Genomic DNA, 19,212 nt, shown 5'->3' on the forward strand with positions numbered 1-19,212 from the left:
GCTCGATCGCTCCTCGGCAACTGATAACAACGTCAACAATGAAATTGATACGAGAAATGGCGGGACGATCAAGTTTTGGTAATTGTACTCTTTCTATGCATTAGAATCATACAGATGTCGCGTTCTAGGAATAATCGGAGACCTCTAATCGTAAGAATTATTGTACAGTTTGAAGAATTTTTAAGTTAACACCAGCTGAACTCAGAATGGAGGACGAAGAAGCCGATTGTAGCAACTGTGAACGAGATACGGAATCCCCTCCCAGGCTAGAGAACGGAGGGGGGTATTTCTACGTCAATAAGGACGGGTTCCCGATCTCAACCAAAACCTGGGAACGCATGTGGACTCATGTAGAGAAGATCCACCCAGACGGGATGAAGATGGTTTATAAGATCAGAGAAAAAGCCGACTTGGAGGAGGTACAGTATTAAGGTAGTAATGGAGGGACTAGGGCTAGATCCTTCCAGACGGAAATTACAAAGCCTAGTGTGTAAAAAGCATTTGTTTGAGAAAACGTCCCTCAAGCCTAACTAAATCTACATGCTTATTCATGTCTTGTATCACACAGCCAACCAACTCATCTTTTGCTGAAACCTGAAAAATGCTTGTTATCCCCAGGTACCTTATGCCTCGGCCCCAGTCTTCTCGCCATCTTGTGTGCTGACTGTGTCCGAGAAGCTTGTCCTGATTCAGAAGTATTTGCAGCAGTTGCAGTATCCTTATCCACCAACCGTGAACTGTCAACCCATGTAGTTCATATACCCACCAACCGTGAACCCATGAAGTTCATATACCCACCAATTATGAACCCATGAAGTTCATATACCCACCAACTGTGAACCCATGTAGTTCATATACCCACTAACTGTGAACCCATGTAGTTCATGTACTCACCAATTATGAGCCCATGTAGTTCATATACCCACCAACTGTAAACCCATGTAGTTCATGTACTCACCAATTATGAGCCCATGTAGTTCATATACCCACCAACTGTGAACCCATGTAATTCATAATCTATCAACAGGGGGTAATCAATCCACTTGGCTTATAGTGTATTTCTGATACTCCTCTATTTGTCAGATGTATATCTTTGCTTTCTTTTAATACTGTTATTCCTTGATATCTTCACAAGATATAACCACACTGGAACACAACTATTCGAGATCAAGAAGTATCGTCCATATACAGGGTAAGTGACTGCATGCGTGAGTTAACCATAGTAATGATGAACCCAACACAGTTTGTCTGAGTTTCAGGGGCGTCCAGAAGGCAATGGGATGAAAAATACCCTTTGAAGTTCAGACACTCAAAGTTTTTTACTTCTCAGACTGATGGATACGGCTCGGGAAATCATCAAAGAGTCCCTCCCGATCAAGTGTCTAGAGGCTGTCATTGTCTCACTGTATCCTCAACCACATACCAGGTTATCAAAGCAGGAAAATAAATTTTAGTCAAAGAAAAAGAAATTTCAAATAGATTACAAGGGATTTTGTCCAACGTCCTTCACAGGAAAAATATAGTACTATAATTTTGAGCGAACTGCCACAGTAACTTTAAAAAAGTGACTTTTTTTTTCTTGTCCAGATGCTCTTGGCCTGATTGTTGGTCAGTGTTTAGCCTGATTTCTTATCTCGGCGAACTTGTACCCATTCTCATTTGAATAGTTATTGTGCTTGTTAACCCATTCAACCAGTTATCTGACCAGCAGTATGTCTGAGCTGCAGAGGTTCACGATAGGCTTCAAGACCCAGTTCGGCTCCAGTATATATCGGTATGGCATTCTGACTAGCTGTGTATAACACACATCTTCATATCTACACATGTAGTCATACAAAAGATAGAATAGTGTGTGCTTAGCTACATAAGTAGCAGAATATCACTTCCTAAAAGAAGTAGTCTTATTCCCCTGGGTGACGTCTTGAAGACATGTTGTTGTCTTTTTTCAAAGACATGTTGTTCTTGGTGTACACGCAAACGGCAAATATGGGGCACTGGGACTGAGTCGACGTGATGATCTCATGTACAAACCGCTGACCTTCAAGGTATGTAGGCAGGGTGAAATTTAATCTGAGTTCTTCTATAGTGTTAATTAACCCATTGCTAATCATTGGGAGTTAAAGTCGCATTGTCACCAGTTTACTTGCGGAGGTCAAATGGAAACCTCAACTGTTAAAGACAATAGAATTTATTAGAATCTGCGCTATTTAACAAGCGAGATTGTTCCATAATCAACCGGAAATAAACTGGTGTCCACAGGAGAAACCTCTGCCGACAGCCGCTTCCGAATCCCGTTGAGCATGCGCGAAATTATTTTTGCTGTTACCAAGGGAATTCTCGTCATGCAAAGCTGTATTTTAAAATTCCCAGCCGCAGGCACTCTTAGTGTCTCTGAACATTGTCACACACTTGAGCTCAGTAGCATATTCGTAGCTAAGAAAGGGTTAAAGTTAACAGTGTCATCTGTTTCTATAGTAACCTTTGTTTAACAGTGTCATCCGTTTCTATAATAACCTTCTTGGTCTAACAGTTTCATCTGTTTCTTTTGTAACCTCCTTGGTCTAACAGTTTCATCTGTTTCTTTTGTAACCTCCTTGGTCTAACAGTTTCATCTGTTTCTTTTGTAACCTCCTTGGTGTAACAGTGTCATTTGTTTCTTTTGTAACCTTCATGGTCTAACAGTTTCACCTGTTTCTTTTGTAACCTCCTTGGTCTAACAGTTTCATCTGTTTCTTTTGTGACCTCCTTGGTCTAACATTGTCATCTGTTTCTTTTGTAACCTCCTTGGTCTAACAGTTTCATCTGTTTCTTTTGTAACCTCCTTGGTCTAACATTGTCATCTGTTTCTTTTGTAACCTCCTTGGTCTAACAGTTTCATCTGTTTCTTTTGTAACCTCCTTGGTCTAACAGTTTCATCTGTTTCTTTTGTAACTCCTTGGTCTAACAGTTTCATCTGTTTCCATAGTTACCTCCTTGGTCTAACAGTGTCATTTGTTTCTTTTGTAACCTTCATGGTCTAACAGTTTCATCTGTTTCTTTTGTAACCTCCTTGGTCTAACATTGTCATCTGTTTCTTTTGTAACCTCCTTGGTCTAACATTGTCATCTGTTTCTTTTGTAACCTCCTTGGTCTTACAGTTTCATCTGTTTCTTTTGTAACCTCCTTGGTCTAACAGTTTCATCTGTTTCTTTTGTAACTCCTTGGTCTAACAGTTTCATCTGTTTCTTTTGTAACCTCCTTGGTCTAACAGTGTCATTTGTTTCTTTTGTAACCTTCATGGTCTAACAGTTTCATCTGTTTCTTTTGTAACCTCCTTGGTCTAACAGTTTCATCTGTTTCTTTTGTAACCTCGTTGGTCTAACAGTTTCATCTGTTTCTTTTGTAACCTCCTTGGTCTAACAGTTTCATTTGTTTCTTTTGTAACCTTCATGGTCTAACAGTTTCATCTGTTTCTTTTGTAACTCCTTGGTCTAACAGTTTCATCTGTTTCTTTTGTAACCTCCTTGGTCTAACAGTTTCATCTGTTTCTTTTGTAACCTCCTTGGTCTAACAGTTTCATCTGTTTCTTTTGTAACCTTCATAGTCTAACAGTTTCATCTGTTTCTTTTGTAACCTCCTTGGTCTAACAGTTTCATATGTTTCTTTTGTAACCTCCTTGGTCTAACAGTTTCATCTGTTTCTTTTGTAACCTTCATAGTCTAACAGTTTCATCTGTTTCTTTTGTAACCTCGTTGGTCTAACAGTTTCATCTGTTTCTTTTGTAACCTCCTTGGTAGAACAGTTTCATCTGTTTCCATAGTAACCTCCTTGGCCTAACAGTTTCATCTGTTTCTTTTGTAACCTCCTTGGTCTAACAGTGTCATTTGTTTCTTTTGTAACCTTCATGGTCTAACAGTTTCATCTGTTTCTTTTGTAACCTCCTTGGTCTAACAGTTTCATCTGTTTCTTTTGTAACCTCCTTGGTCTAACAGTTTCATCTGTTTCTTTTGTAACCTCCTTGGTCTAACAGTGTCATCTGTTTCCATAGTAACCTCCTTGGCCTAACAGTTTCATCTGTTTCCATAGTAACCTCCTTGGCCTAACAGTTTCATCTGTTTCCATAGTAACCTCCTTGGCCTAACAGTTTCATCTGTTTCCATAGTAACCTCCTTGGCCTAACAGTTTCATCTGTTTCCATAGTAACCTCCTTGGTCTAACAGTTTCATCTGTTTCCATAGTAACCTCCTTGGCCTAATAGTTTCATCTGTTTCCATAGTAACCTCCTTGGCCTAACAGTTTCATCTGTTTCCATAGTAACCTCCTTGGCCTAACAGTTTCATCTGTTTCCATAGTAACCTCCTTGGCCTAACAGTTTCATCTGTTTCCATAGTAACCTCCTTGGCCTAACAGTTTCATCTGTTTCCATAGTAACCTCCTTGGTCTAACAGTTTCATCTGTTTCCATAGTTACCTCCTTGGCCTAACATTGTGATACTGTAGCATGGGTGCCTTAATATGTAGCACGTCGGCCTCTCACCGCTGTGGCTAAGGTCCGAATCCTGGCTCAAACTAGGGATTTTTTCCGGGTTCCTGCCTTGATTCCAATTTTGTGTCACAAGTGGGTTAAAGTTATTCTTCCGTGTTTCAAGTCTTCACGGATAAGGACACTAAACCGGAGGTCCCGTCTCTTCAAGCTGCATTGCATTCACCTCAATCGATGGGACAAAAAAGAATGGCTGGGGACAGAATAAACCCTCTAGCAGTGACCACCCCCATTACCAGTTCTTACAATTCTTACTAACCATATACTCAAGGAGGCACTTAAACTGGATCCGTGCTCTGTTCTGTCTTCCGTGCCATTATCAGTGAAGGAAATTCAATAAATAAATTGTGATCCTTTTATATAGTATTCTCACTGGCGTGCCATATTTGGTCAGGCATGGTGCATTTTGGCATTGTTGACTTATGCAACTGATGCGCACGCAATACTCTCTATTGCGTCCTTAGTTCTGCATAGCGTGTCCATAAGCAGTGTTAATGTTTGTGAGCTACAGTAGCTTCGTTTTATTGCAGTCTCTCTGTGATCTCCTTAACGACTTTGTGGAATCCTACGGCAACTGTAAGTGACCAATAACAGCGCATGTCTTGCGTGCATTAAAATGAAAATGTTTACACATGCACAGGTGATACTACCTGTCTCACATACCTCCTAACTCCTCCCTTTTCCAGACCTTCATTCTGTTAAGAAAATCAAGTTAAGTCTACCCATAGTACATGATCTCCACAGCTGTGAGAAAATTCATTGGAAGGTACGAGACAGGAGAAACAGCTAGTGTGTATATAGTAGTGGGGTGGGGGTAGTAGGGAGTTGGGTGGGCATAGTTAGGGATTGGGGATAGTAGGGAGTGGGTTGGGGGTAGTAGGGAGTGGGGTGGGGGTAGTAGGGAGTGGGGTGGGGGTAGTAGGGAGTGGGGTGGGCATAGTTAGGGATTGGGGATAGTAGGGAGTGGGTTGGGGGTAGTAGGGAGTGGGGTGGGGGTAGTAGGGAGTGGGGTGGGGACAGTAGGGAGTGGGGTGGGGGTAGTAGGGAGTGGGGTGGGTGTAGTAGGGAGGGGGTGGGGGTAGTAGGGAGTGGGGTGGGGGTAGTAGGGAGGGGGTGGGGGTAGTAGGGAGTGGGGTGGGGGTAGTAGTGAGTGGGGTGGGGGTAGTAGGGAGGGGGTGGGGGTAGTAGGGAGGGGGTGGGGGTAGTAGGGAGTGGGGTGGGGGTAGTAGGGAGTGGGGTGGGGATAGTAGGGAGTGGGGTGGGGGTAGTAGGAAGTGGGGTGGGGTAGTAGGGAGTGGGGTGGGGATAGTGGGGTTGGGATAGTAGGGAGTGGGTTGGGGGTAGTAGGGAGTGGGGTGGGCATAGTTAGGGATTGGGGATAGAAGGGAGTGGGTTGGGGGTAGTAGGGAGTGGGGTGGGGGTAGTAGGGAGTGGGGTGGGGACAGTAGGGAGTGGGGTGGGGGTAGTAGGGAGTGGGGTGGGTGTAGTAGGGAGGGGGTGGGGGTAGTAGGGAGTGGGGTGGGGGTAGTAGGGAGGGGGTGGGGGTAGTAGGGAGTGGGGTGGGGGTAGTAGGGAGTGGGGTGGGGGTAGTAGGGAGGGGGTGGGGGTAGTAGGGAGGGGGTGGGGGTAGTAGGGAGTGGGGTGGGGGTAGTAGGGAGTGGGGTGGGGATAGTAGGGAGTGGGGTGGGCATAGTTAGGGATTGGGGATAGTAGGGAGTGGGTTGGGGGTAGTAGGGAGTGGGGTGGGGGTAGTAGGGAGTGGGGTGGGGACAGTAGGGAGTGGGGTGGGGGTAGTAGGGAGTGGGGTGGGTGTAGTAGGGAGGGGGTGGGGGTAGTAGGGAGTGGGGTGGGGGTAGTAGGGAGGGGGTGGGGGTAGTAGGGAGTGGGGTGGGGGTAGTAGGGAGTGGGGTGGGGGTAGTAGGGAGGGGGTGGGGGTAGTAGGGAGGGGGTGGGGGTAGTAGGGAGTGGGGTGGGGGTAGTAGGGAGTGGGGTGCGGATAGTAGGGAGTGGGGTGGGGGTAGTAGGAAGTGGGGTGGGGTAGTAGGGAGTGGGGTGGGGATAGTGGGTTGGGGATAGTAGGGAGTGGGGTGGGGGTAGTAGGGAGGGGGTGGGGGTAGTAGGGAGTGGGGTGGGGGTAGTAGGGAGTGGGGTGGGGGGTGGGGGTAGTAGGGAGGGGGTGGGGGTAGTAGGGAGTGGGGTGGGGGTAGTAGGGAGTGGGGTGGGGGTAGTAGGGAGTGGGGGGGTTAGTAGGTAGTGGGGATAGTAGGAAGTGGGGTGGGGTAGTAGGGAGTGGGGTGGGGATAGTGGGGTGGGGATAGTAGGTAGTGGGGTGGGGGTAGTAGGGAGGGGGTGGGGGTAGTAGGGAGTGGGGTGGGGACAGTAGGGAGTGGGGTGAGGGTAGTAGGGAGTGGGTTGGGGATAGTAGGGAGTGGGGCGGGGTTAGTAGTGAGTGGGGTGGGGTGGGGATAGTAGGGAGTGGAGTGGTGATAGTAGGGAGTGGGGTAAGGGTAGTAGGGAATGGTGTGGGGGTAGTAGGGAGGGGGTGGGGGTAGTAGGGAGGGGGTGGGGGTAGTAGGGAGTGGGGTGGGGGTAGTAGGGAGTGGGGTGGGGATAGTAGGGAGTGGGGTGGGGGTAGTAGGAAGTGGGGTGGGGTAGTAGGGAGTGGGGTGGGGATAGTGGGTTGGGGATAGTAGGGAGTGGGGTGGGGGTAGTAGGGAGGGGGTGGGGGTAGTAGGGAGTGGGGTGGGGGGTGGGGGTAGTAGGGAGGGGGTGGGGGTAGTAGGGAGTGGGGTGGGGGTAGTAGGGAGTGGGGTGGGGGTAGTAGGGAGTGGGGTGGGTTAGTAGGTAGTGGGGATAGTAGGAAGTGGGGTGGGGTAGTAGGGAGTGGGGTGGGGATAGTGGGGTGGGGATAGTAGGGAGTGGGGTGGGGGTAGTAGGGAGGGGGTGGGGGTAGTAGGGAGTGGGGTGGGGACAGTAGGGAGTGGGGTGAGGGTAGTAGGGAGTGGGTTGGGGATAGTAGGGAGTGGGGCGGGGTTAGTAGTGAGTGGGGTGGGGTGGGGATAGTAAGGAGTGGAGTGGTGATAGTAGGGAGCGGGGTAAGGGTAGTAGGGAATGGTGTGGGGGTAGTAGGGAGTGGGGTGGGGTTAGTAGGGAGTGGGGTGTAGCAGGAAGTGGTTTGGATAAGCGGGGAGAAGGGTGTTGTCACATGACCTCTAACTCCTATTGTAACTGAGTGAGTGTAGTGTTTATACATCATCATGGTCTTCCTTCCTTTTCTTCTTATTTAGCTTAGCTTCTTTTGTTTCAGTACCTAGCGTTGAGTCCAGCAAAATTGAGTGCCTCTGATATGAAGAAGATTTTAGAAAAATACTCCAGAGAACTTCGGACCACGGTACGTGATAGGAAAGGGAGGGGTGGGTGTTGATTGTTTGATTTGATGTAATACACTGTCTGTATACTGTGGCGTCACCTTTATCTCTTTACCCAATCAGGTCAGTCCGTATACTGTGACGTCACCGAGGAAAGAGGCGAATGGAAACAAACAGCAAAGTGGCAAATAGCAGTCTGATTATGAATCAAAGTAAGTAAAATGGCCTTTCTGATGAGGACAAAACCCTAGTGTAGAAAACTTTTTGCAAACGTAATAATCAGTTTTCAATTAAGTTTTCAGGTAATTCAGTACAGGAAAAAGGTTTTTTAGTGCAGTATTACTGGACGCTAATTTGCTTACAAACAGTTCAAAAGATATGAACCAATCAAATCACCGGAAAAATTACACAAAAACTATAAAAATACCGTGTGGACCGCGTGGTTTTAAAAAATTCAACACTTTTCGTCAACAAATAATGTGTCTGTTTCTATAAAATTTGGCTATGTATTTTCTTAAAAGCAAAACACACGATTTCTTGTTTGAAAATAATGATATAATACACGCGAGCTCGTGTTTTTCGTGCGAGAGCAATGCCGGCATCTAAACAACAAAAAAAGATAAACTTTTGCTGATTACAAAAAACACACATTTGAATCCGTGATAACTTACGACCTCCGGGTAAAAGATCACAGTGTGCATGTTGTCATGGTACCGGGTAATTTTTAAGATTTTAATTCATCTTAGGCTAAGTTCAAACGTCGTTTTATCCATGGGCCGTATTGGATGCAAGTGCATGCAAATAAAGATGAAACAATCGACTTGATTAATTTGGATGCATTTGCATTGAATACGGCTCAAGGATAATACGCATTTTGGACTTAGCCTTGTGTGCTCAAATCCACAAAGTGAAATAAGTGTAACTTCGAAATGACCTACCTGAATGTTCAACCATTTGTCACTTTTGTAAATCATAATCGTATTCATAAACTGAACCCAACCTTAACTTTATCTCCGGCGCTTTGCAGAACAAATACGTTTCAAGCATCTTATTTCAATCGTAAAACCATGGAATCTCGTATGTAACTTAACGCAGCTTGATAAGTTCTCTGGCCTTCTCGCGCTTGAACATTTCCTAAATGATCGTTATCAGACCCTACTTGCCAATGTATTCAACGTAGACTTACCCTGTACATGGTCCATCGCAAAGAACTGTGACTGCCAACACAATTAGTTTTTATATTCATTTTATTTCCAATTTGTTTATTTGGGGGTACGTCGTGCATGGGCCTCGTGCCCGTTTACGTATGACCCCATTGGGCATCTATGTTGTCTAATAAAGCTATTGAAACTTCAAAAAAAAATCTTGATTCTTTAAGCTGCTCTAATAACTTCCCGTCTTTTATTGTCCACGAGTTTCTATATCAAGTAGAGAAGACGTGCTATCGCCGTATTAGCCTCCGATGACACCGTGGTTCTTGGCCGTACTCGTGTGAAGTACGTATGTAGCAGAGGGGATTAAGAAGATATGATTTGCGTGATTTGTGATCCACACTTTAGTGTGATATAAACCAAAAATTCTCTGTTAAAGTTCACACTAGATCATTTGCATCAATTGTGTTACCATGAATTAATGAGTGAGTTTATTAGTTAGGAATTATAGAGCCAAATCCAATCAAAAGCAATATTTCCTTATATGTGATATTGATGCCGATTTGTTTATAATCATTGTCATCGCTATGGAAACCAAGCTCGTCGAAAAACATCCTTCTTTCATTCGAAGTCACCAGACAATTGCTTCTTTTTTCTAGAATTCATAGGCCTTTTTAGCTTTTATTGTTTTTAACCCGAAGCTAATGCCACTATTATTAATCAAACCTCACGTTTCGTGTTATTTGACTATTTTGATTCTCTAATCGCTCGAGCACAAATCATGGTATCTTATACGATACTAATCATTTCCATTTACTTTATTATCAGAGTTATTCGTATTTAGTCATTTCATTAATTAAACTTTTATCTGACTAGTTATTTAAGTAATTAGAGAGATGTAGTATACGGATCCCAGTATACGATATACGCAGCATACATTTCACTTTTCTTCTCTTTTGTGTTTTGTTGTTTCGTTAAATTTTTCGATCGGCTCATCAAGTGGACCGTTACTTTCTCAGCAGCCGCTGAATATAGAATATAATTGGATTGTGGTGCTATAATGGTTACCAAGTTAAGCTGCATTATTTTTGTCGTGTATATTATTTCTAAATAGTGTGATCTATTTTGTCTTTTGGTGGGGATTTTCTTCCATTGTTAAAATGAATATAGGATATAACATTGTAATGTAATATCGCCGAATCTATACTTACGTCTTTTAAAAATTAACTAGCGAAAAGGTCAAATTCTGTATTTGATATCAATAATTTCCGATTGAATTGCCGTATATTGGGCATTATCCCGCGCATGAAAATGTCATCTATCATTCTATCATATTTGCCTTCGTCCTCGTTACACGCACAGTGGAGATTGTTATCAAATCAGGTTATTGCCTGGATTTATTTAAATTATCTCCGAATATTGTTGTAGGAGTCACATTTTTTAGTGATGATATTTCGTGCGAAATTTGATAATAACAGAAGACCTCGTTAAGCTCAATTGACAGCCTCGAGATTCTTATGCGGTTGTCATGAGCACCTGTCGATATAAAGGTTAATGGCTTATATGGTTATATAAAGATCTCACTGTTTTTTTAGCATCCATATTTTCCCCCTTGTCTAAACATGATGAAAATGTCCCCACTCTGCCGTGATATGAGACTGTTCTAAACTGTGTGCTAGCTGGCATCTGATAACACAGCTTTAGAAGTTGAAGGACTACTAAAGTAATAGCCATTTGAGCATGTGAGCTGTATAGCCGTGCAGATAGATGGGAATTCTCACAGAAAGTCTCTACATTCTTGCATTTCATCGAGTTGCGATAACCCCCCAAGAAATAGAAATATCGCCATCATTTCTTCAATAATTGCAATCAATCTGAGATGTAAACAAGTTTTCTTAAGAAATTGAGAAATTGGCATTTTTTGCGGCGGAAGACCAGCTCATAGTATGGAAAAGTAACGTCACAACGGGAGATTCAAAGTGACGATAAGATCTGTATGTTTTGAAAAATACCGTGCTATCATAGTTATTATACCCATTTCCCGAGATGGAATTTGTGTGTATATGTTAATGGCTTCTGTAACTTAACACTTGTGGTGTTGATGTCGCACATCGCGTAAGAAAACGTCGCTGCTTTCGTCTGGAAAGCCAGAACACTTGTTTACTAATTCCCATGCGTGCGTGTGCAAATAGAACAAACCAAAGGACGCGACCACAACATTTTGATATTAAGTGCCAAGATTGAACTATTATCGTCATTTTTTCTACTCCAAGAAGAGTCTCATTCAAAGGCGCGCTTCACTGATGATTTAGGATTATTGAGTCTTCGCGTCACACATAGTGCATTCATCAGAGACCGGGGATAACCCCTGGGAAGACTCGTCCGCGGTACGCCAAGACCGACACGTACGCAACTTATTACTCAGGTACAGCAGCTTGTAGCCGTGCTCGCGGCGACTGCTTGGTTGCCGGCACGTGTAAAAGAGTGTTTAGGCTGTGGACTCAAAAGGAATCACTTAATAGCAAGCAGGGAAACAAAACGCTTACAAAATTGAATTACGATCTAAGTGTTTCTCGTCTCAGCGAAACGGGCAATTTAAAATATCAGTTCTTCAAAATGTGTCGGAAAGCGGGGCGAGTTTAAAGAGACAAAGGAATTACCGCTTCTGCTTGTAACAGGATGGATTGCTTGAACTTGACGACTTTGTCCATTCAGGACTCGCTTACGAATTGTGGCAACGCTACTCTTAGTAAGACCGGGCTGAGAATGCGAGATAGTGACGGACTTCGCATCTTCAAGTTGTTGTGTTATGCCATTGTGTTTCTGGTTGGCGCAACCGGGAACTCGATGGTCGTGTGGTTGGTAGCTAAACGCCGATTACGGGCGCGATACAACTACTTTTTGGCCAACTTGGCGATAGCAGATTTGGCCGTAGTCACCATCAACCTGCCGTTTAGGCTTGCATACCAGGAAAATAGGTACCAGTGGCCGTTTGGGTACGCGCTGTGTAAGTTCATTCCCCCACTAACGTACACCTTCACCACCGCGTCCAGCGCGTTTCTACTGGCCGTCAGCCTTGAGAGATACCGCGCCGTGGTGCACCCACTGAGGGGAAAGGTGACAACCAAGCAGCTAAAGCTGACGGTGCTAGCGATATGGGTCCTCTCATTCCTCGTCACATTCCCTCTCAATACGTACATGTCGACGGCGGAGAAAGGCGGGAAGGTCGTCTGTACGGACGCGTGGCCCACTCGCCACCTGGAGCAGGTTTACTTCGTGCTTCTTTTTCTGATTCAGTTCGCCTTTCCTCTCCTCGTCATGCTCGTGGTCTATTTGAAGATCATAGTGACAATGCGACACAACCAGCTCAAAAGCTGCAACCACAGGGCGTCCATGACGATTCGCAAGCGGAACACGCGGGTGATTCGCATGCTGCTAGCCGTGGTGTTCTCCTATTTCATTTGTGTTATGCCTTACAGTACCTTCCTGGTTCTCAGCGTGTTTAACAGGGAAGGCCCCGTGGCGCTCAAGACGTTTCTAGTTCTCATGGCACTCGCGAACAGTATGGTGAACCCTCTTCTGTACGGGGCATTGAACCGACAATTCCGCCTGGGCTACATGTACGCTATTACAACTTTAAAGAACAACTGCCTGCGAAAGGAGGAGCTCACACTGTCATCAATATTCCGTCCTGTTCCACTCCACGAAGCCCCGTCGCCATTAAAGCGAAAAACATACATGGTGCGAGTAAGGAGCGCGTGAACAAAATACGCGAGCCTGGTCGTGATAGAGAGGGTCAAAAGTACCGTGCAAATAAAGAAAAGGCAAAAAATATACGAGTAGGGCGAGCCATGTCGTGATAGAGAGGGGCAAAAGTACCGCACAAATAAAGAGAGGGCAAAAATATACGAGTAGGGCGAGCCTGAACGTGATTGAGGGACAAAAATACCGTGCAAATAAAGAGGGGGCAAAATATATACGAGTAGGGCGAGCCTGGTTGTGATAGAGAGCGGCAAAAAATGCGCTTGGAAGTTATAAAACGAATAGAAGACCATTGGGTTTATATAAGGTTATGATTGTTTACATGTATTGAAGAGGATTGTGTAATCCCTATCGCGGATACGTAGCACATGATTATACAGATAAGAAGCTCATCTTGGTAACCGCCAAGTACTTTAGGTGGTTGAGGCTCAAGTTTATTTACAGATTCGCCGCCCGTAGCATCCCCGCTGTTCGTGGGAACAGATTCGCCGCCCGTAGCACCCAACTGTTCGTGGGAATGGAATCATTTTCGCTGTTTTGTGTTGTATCCCCCGCCTCTAAGGCAGGCTGTGGCCTGGTTTTAAGTACACAAACTGCGGGTGCACGTAGCAAGAAACCTTACGGCGGTATACCACGCTGGGCACACCTTTCATTACCCCGGGATTTGCATGTTAGGCTTCTCAAGGCATCTCCTTTGATGGGAATTTTAAGAATTAGTTGCAAAACACATTTGATATCATTCGTAGACACCACATGCCTAATAGCATTGTAGTGGATTGGAGCATTTTTCACCCTCTCAACGGCGCATTAAAACAGAGTCAAACTATCAGCGCTATAATATGTTTTGACTTTCACATCTGCTTATATGACAACTGTGTTTTACTCTTCGTTCTATTTTCGACTAAGATTAGTCAAGCTTCCTAGTCACAAGGTCGAGTATAGAGTCAAATGACATTTGAAGTAGTATTCCTTTTCTGAGCAAACCCCCATTAGTTAGTTTTCAGCAGTAGTATTTATTTTCTGAGCTAACCCCCATTAGCTAGTATTCAGCAATAGTATTTCTTTTTTATATTTTATCTATACGCATGTGTTTTACATGTGTCACGTGGTTCGCGACATGAGACTTGTATGACTTGCGGTGAACTCGATAGAACATCTCTCTGCCGTAACCACGGTAACTAGAATCTCCCTCTCTGAGAGGGGCTTTTGAAATCGAAATCTTCGCGTGAGAGTATAAAAGGCTACACACTATCAGATGAATAGCCCACTTCACGCACCGGTTCCGATGGCAAATGTTTCAGGATATTAGAATCGCAGACCCGCTCGTGAATGAGATGGAGCAAACTGAATCAAGCTCTAGAACCTTCGCTTTGCTGCATATTGCTAGCGCAGAGAAAGGATTGGTTACTCAGCCGGAAATATCACTGGTAAAGAAGTCTACCAAGTGCTTTAAAAACGTGTTTTTAGTCATGTCGTCTGGAAATTGAGACCATGTAGTCGTGATCAGTTTTAAGGAAATTAAGAAGGTGATACCGATAGGAGATTCTCGGCGTTCTGGAGTCGCACAAATGTCCGTATGGAAGAAATGCTATTTTTTTACAAACCCAGATGCACCTGTCAATCATTACATCCTCGGGGACCTAGCGCGTCGGGGTCGGCGTAACGAGGCGCGAGAACGAGGCTGCGGAGGGGGCGGGAGAGAAGAGAAACGAAAGAGAAGACTTCTTCTTGTTCCTTTATCTTTAGCCTTATCTCCCGCCCTCTACCCCCTCCGCAGGCCTTGTTCTCGCGCCTGTGACCTTAACCCTCTGGTTTTGCGAGGATGCTTTCATATAAGGCCTAATATATCTCAGAGATAACCATTTATAACAAATCTATTGCTTTTGATATAAGGCCTAATATATCTCAGAGATAAGCTTGTTTACAACAAATCTTTTGCCTTTCGTATAAGCCCTTTTATGTATATGTGTTTAGGTCTACATTATTTTTTTTTCCTTCTATAGAAGTTCAATGGGGATTTCCCTTCTAGAGAAACCGTGAGGGCAGCTTGTTGGCATCAATCTCTTCCGCTTTGTGTCCCCACACTGGTTTTCGTCAGAGAGATTACAAGCTCACTAGATAATCCGGGTTATCTTATCCTGGTCTCAGAACAAATATTGAACTCCTGTGAGATTGTCTTTATCGAAGATTTGATCTCTCTGGGGTATTTCTGCGTTACGATATTATTAAAACGTACTGTGACTACATAATGGCCATTCTACATAACGTAATATAAAATATATACTCAGTAACGACAAACTAGACTAGAAAGGGACATCACAATATATATTTGGTAATTGCTCAAGGAAAAGTTCCTTCCTACTGATAAAAAAATAATCATTTGTTTTAAAACAGCGTCTGGATATGGGCCTAAAGACCAACAGTGAAATCTTTAAAATAGTTCATAAAACGTCCAAGAAACATAGAGCGATCCAACACAATAAGTTGCTTTAAATTGTTTTCTTTTATGTTTTGGTATGGAGTTTGACGGAATATCGCCGTTTATATTTTGCCTCTGGCACCGAAAACCACAAACACTCAGTAAGAATTCAAGTTCAGTCGCAAATATTTCCCCACAAAGAGATCAACCCTTATGACAAACAATCTCCAGCTTTTTCCCCATTTCTTTATCGGAACAGCAGTAGCTCGTATTCTCTAATTTATTTCTAAATGCATACCTGGACCAATACTGATAACACACTCGTGGCATGACAAAGAAAGATGCAATAAATTGGCTATAAAGGAATAGCAAGAAAAAGAGTTCCATATATTCCATATGATAAAGTCACGTGATCTGGCACGTGAGGCGATTGTCACGATATCGTGCGTCATTCTCTCATATGCTGTAAACCTCTAATTGGACCCTTGAGGTGCTGAATCAGACCTATATCAGGTAGGCTTTCTCATCGGAGAAAAGAGATGGTTATCTACTCAGATATTGTCTTTGCGGATTACTGTGAAGTGACCAGATTTCATGATTGGCCACTCAGCCAAGTGGTAAAATCTATTGGACGCGTTAGTAGAACATGCTTTTTAGATTTTTTTAATAAAATTTTTGCAATGATTAGAAACCTCGTTAATTTTACCTTAAGCGTTCTATTTCGGTAAGGCCCTTTAAGTGAAAGTTAAAAGAAAGCAATCCATTCATGAGGTTATACATGAAGTACCAACCCAGTGATCCATTCATGGATTCGACGTTTTGCGGGTAGTCGTGTTTTTTTTGTTTGTTCTGTTGCTGTGCGCATGCGCGTGAGATCGCGCTAATCTCCTCGCGGCGATGTTAAGGCGGACTTGCTATCAAGTCGACTCATCGGGAAATAGGGTGTCGAAATCTCACGTGTAAATTATTAGTTATCGTTCAAATCTTTTCTATGAATAAATCAAGACGCCCTTCGGCATCACTCTGGCTCCGGAAACTCCCACACGTTAGTGATGATATTTTATCTAGCATCCTTAATTGACACCTTTGTTGATTTCAAGTTCTAATGTGAGAAATATTATTTCTCTATGAAGAGAAAACAGCAAAAAAAAAAAAAAAAAAAAAAGAACAATCATCCAGACGACAAAAGCGCTAGCTTATAAAGGAAATAATATTAATTATAAAGATAAAAATATCAAAGCTAGCTTATAAAGGAAATAATATTAATTATAAAGAAAAGATTATTATCGCTAACTTATAAAGGAAATAAAATTTAGTAGAAAGAAAATAATAATAATAATGATAAAATAATAATCATAATATTCATTTAATCTATTTAGAGTAAGAGGGTTTTTTATTTGTTGTTTATGTTAAGTTATCTTTTATATATCTTTTTTTGTGTCTAATGCAATAATCTCGGAAAAATCAATAAAGACTTTTACCATTAAAGAAAATCGGAATCGGAAAAATTGCTATTACAACACATACACACGTACCTCTCGTACTCCTTGTACACACGTACCTCTCATACACCTTGTACACACGCACCTCTCAGACACCTTGTACACACGCACCTCTCAGACACCTTGTACACACGCACCTCTCATACACCTTGTACACACGCACCTCTCAGACACCTTGTACACACGCACCTCTCATACACCTTGTACACACGCACCTCTCAGACACCTTGTACACACGCACCTCTCATACACCTTGTACACACGCACCTCTCAGACACCTTGTACACACGCACCTCTCGTACACCTTGTACACACGTACCTCTCATACACCTTGTACACACGCACCTCTCATACACCTTGTACACACGCACCTCTCGTACACCTTGTACACACGCACCTCTCAGACACCTTGTACACACGCACCTCTCATACACCTTGTACACACGTACCTCTCATACACCTTGTACACACGCACCTCTCATACACCTTGTACACACGCACCTCTCGTACACCTTGTACACACGTACCTCTCATACACCTTGTACACACGCACCTCTCATACACCTTGTACACACGCACCTCTCGTACACCTTGTACACACGCACCTCTCAGACACCTTGTACACACGCACCTCTCATACACCTTGTACACACGCACCTCTCAGACACCTTGTACACACGCACCTCTCGTACACCTTGTACACACGTACCTCTCATACACCTTGTACACACGCACCTCTCAGACACCTTGTACACACGCATCTCTCAGACACCTTGTACACACGCACCTCTCATACACCTTGTACACACGCATCTCTCATACACCTTGTTCACACGCACCTCTCATACACCTTGTACACACGCATCTCTCATACACCTTGTTCACACGCACCTCTCAGGCACCTTGTACACACGCACCTCTCAGACACCTTGTACACACGCACCTCTCATACACCTTGTACACACGCACCTCTCATACACCTTGTACACACGCACCTCTCATACACCTTGTACACACGCACCTCTCAGGCACCTTGTACACACGCACCTCTCAGACACCTTGTACACACGCACCTCTCAGACACCTTGTACACACGCACCTCTCATACACCTTGTACACACGCACCTCTCATACACCTTGTACACACGCACCTCTCATACACCTTGTACACACGTACCTCTCGTACACCTTGTACACACGCACCTCTCATACACCTTGTACACACGCACCTCTCATACACCTTGTACACACGCACCTCTCATACACCTTGTACACACGCACCTCTCGTACACCTTGTACACACGCACCTCTCATACACCTTGTACACACGCACCTCTCAGACACATTGTACACACGCACCTCTCATACACCTTGTACACACGTACATCTTGTACACACGCACCTCTCGTACACCTTGTACACACGCACCTCTCAGACACCTTGTACACACGCACCTCTCAGGCACCTTGTACACACGCACCTCTCATACACCTTGTACACACGTACCTCTCGTACACCTTGTACACACGCACCTCTCATACACCTTGTACACACGCACCTCTCATACACCTTGTACACACGCACCTCTTATACACCTTGTACACACGCACCTCTCAGGCACCTTGTACACACGCACCTCTCAGACACCTTGTACACACGCACCTCTCAGACACCTTGTACACACGCACCTCTCATACACCTTGTACACACGCACCTCTCATACACCTTGTACACACGCACCTCTCATACACCTTGTACACACGTACCTCTCGTACACCTTGTACACACGCACCTCTCAGACACCTTGTACACACGCACCTCTCATACACCTTGTACACACGCACCTCTCGTACACCTTGTACACACGCACCTCTCAGACACCTTGTACACACGCACCTCTCGTACACCTTTCACACACGCACCTCTCGTACACCTTGTACACACGCACCTCTCATACACCTTGTACACACGCACCTCACATACCTTGTACACACGCACCTCTCGTACACCTTGTACACACGCACCTCACATACCTTGTACACACGCACCTCCCGTACACCTTGTACACACACACCTCTCATACACCTTGTACACACGCACCTCTCATACACCTTGTACACACGCACCTCCCGTACACCTTGTACACACACACCTCTCATACACCTTGTACACACGCACCTCTCAGGCACCTTGTACACACGCACCTCTCATACACCTTGTACACACGTACCTCTCGTACACCTTGTACACACGCACCTCTCATACACCTTGTACACACGCACCTCTCATACACCTTGTACACACGCACCTCTCATACACCTTGTACACACGCACCTCTCATACACCTTGTACACACGCACCTCTCAGACACATTGTACACACGCACCTCTCATACACCTTGTACACACGTACCTCTCGTACATCTTGTACACACGCACCTCTCATACACCTTGTACACACGCACCTCTCGTACACCTTGTACACACACA

The 19,212-nt window shown here is 44.4% G+C and overlaps 2 protein-coding genes across 4 annotated transcripts in view; both read left to right on the forward strand.

Moving 5' to 3' along the window:
• The first annotated feature begins 2 nt into the window (after nt 1-2).
• Nucleotides 3-19,212, forward strand: part of LOC5511937 (tubulinyl-Tyr carboxypeptidase 1) — a 34,012-nt gene continuing 14,802 nt past the window's right edge. The window contains exons 1-11 of one of the 3 annotated variants that reach the window (XM_048730293.1): nt 3-419; nt 619-713; nt 1,136-1,192; nt 1,331-1,405; nt 1,697-1,774; nt 1,952-2,045; nt 5,052-5,097; nt 5,208-5,287; nt 7,829-7,912; nt 8,013-8,101; nt 14,806-16,363. In XM_048730293.1, coding sequence (XP_048586250.1) covers nt 207-419; nt 619-713; nt 1,136-1,192; nt 1,331-1,405; nt 1,697-1,774; nt 1,952-2,045; nt 5,052-5,097; nt 5,208-5,287; nt 7,829-7,912; nt 8,013-8,081 — 891 coding nt within the window. In that variant the 5' untranslated portion in view covers nt 3-206 and the 3' untranslated portion in view covers nt 8,082-8,101; nt 14,806-16,363. Of the gene's footprint in view, nt 420-618; nt 714-1,135; nt 1,193-1,330; nt 1,406-1,696; nt 1,775-1,951; nt 2,046-5,051; nt 5,098-5,207; nt 5,288-7,828; nt 7,913-8,012; nt 8,102-14,805; nt 16,364-19,212 lie in introns of those variants that run through there. The other 2 variants (XM_048730292.1, XM_048730291.1) reach the window with 2 other exon arrangements.
• Nucleotides 8,156-13,628, forward strand: LOC5511964 (substance-P receptor). The gene has a single exon (XM_032381356.2). The coding sequence runs from the start codon at nt 11,720-11,722 to the stop codon at nt 12,800-12,802; it is 1,083 nt and encodes a 360-aa protein (XP_032237247.2). The 5' UTR covers nt 8,156-11,719; the 3' UTR covers nt 12,803-13,628.

Source organism: Nematostella vectensis, chromosome 7, assembly GCF_932526225.1.
Source record: "Nematostella vectensis chromosome 7, jaNemVect1.1, whole genome shotgun sequence".
In the NCBI taxonomy this organism is placed as follows: Eukaryota; Metazoa; Cnidaria; class Anthozoa; order Actiniaria; family Edwardsiidae; genus Nematostella; species Nematostella vectensis.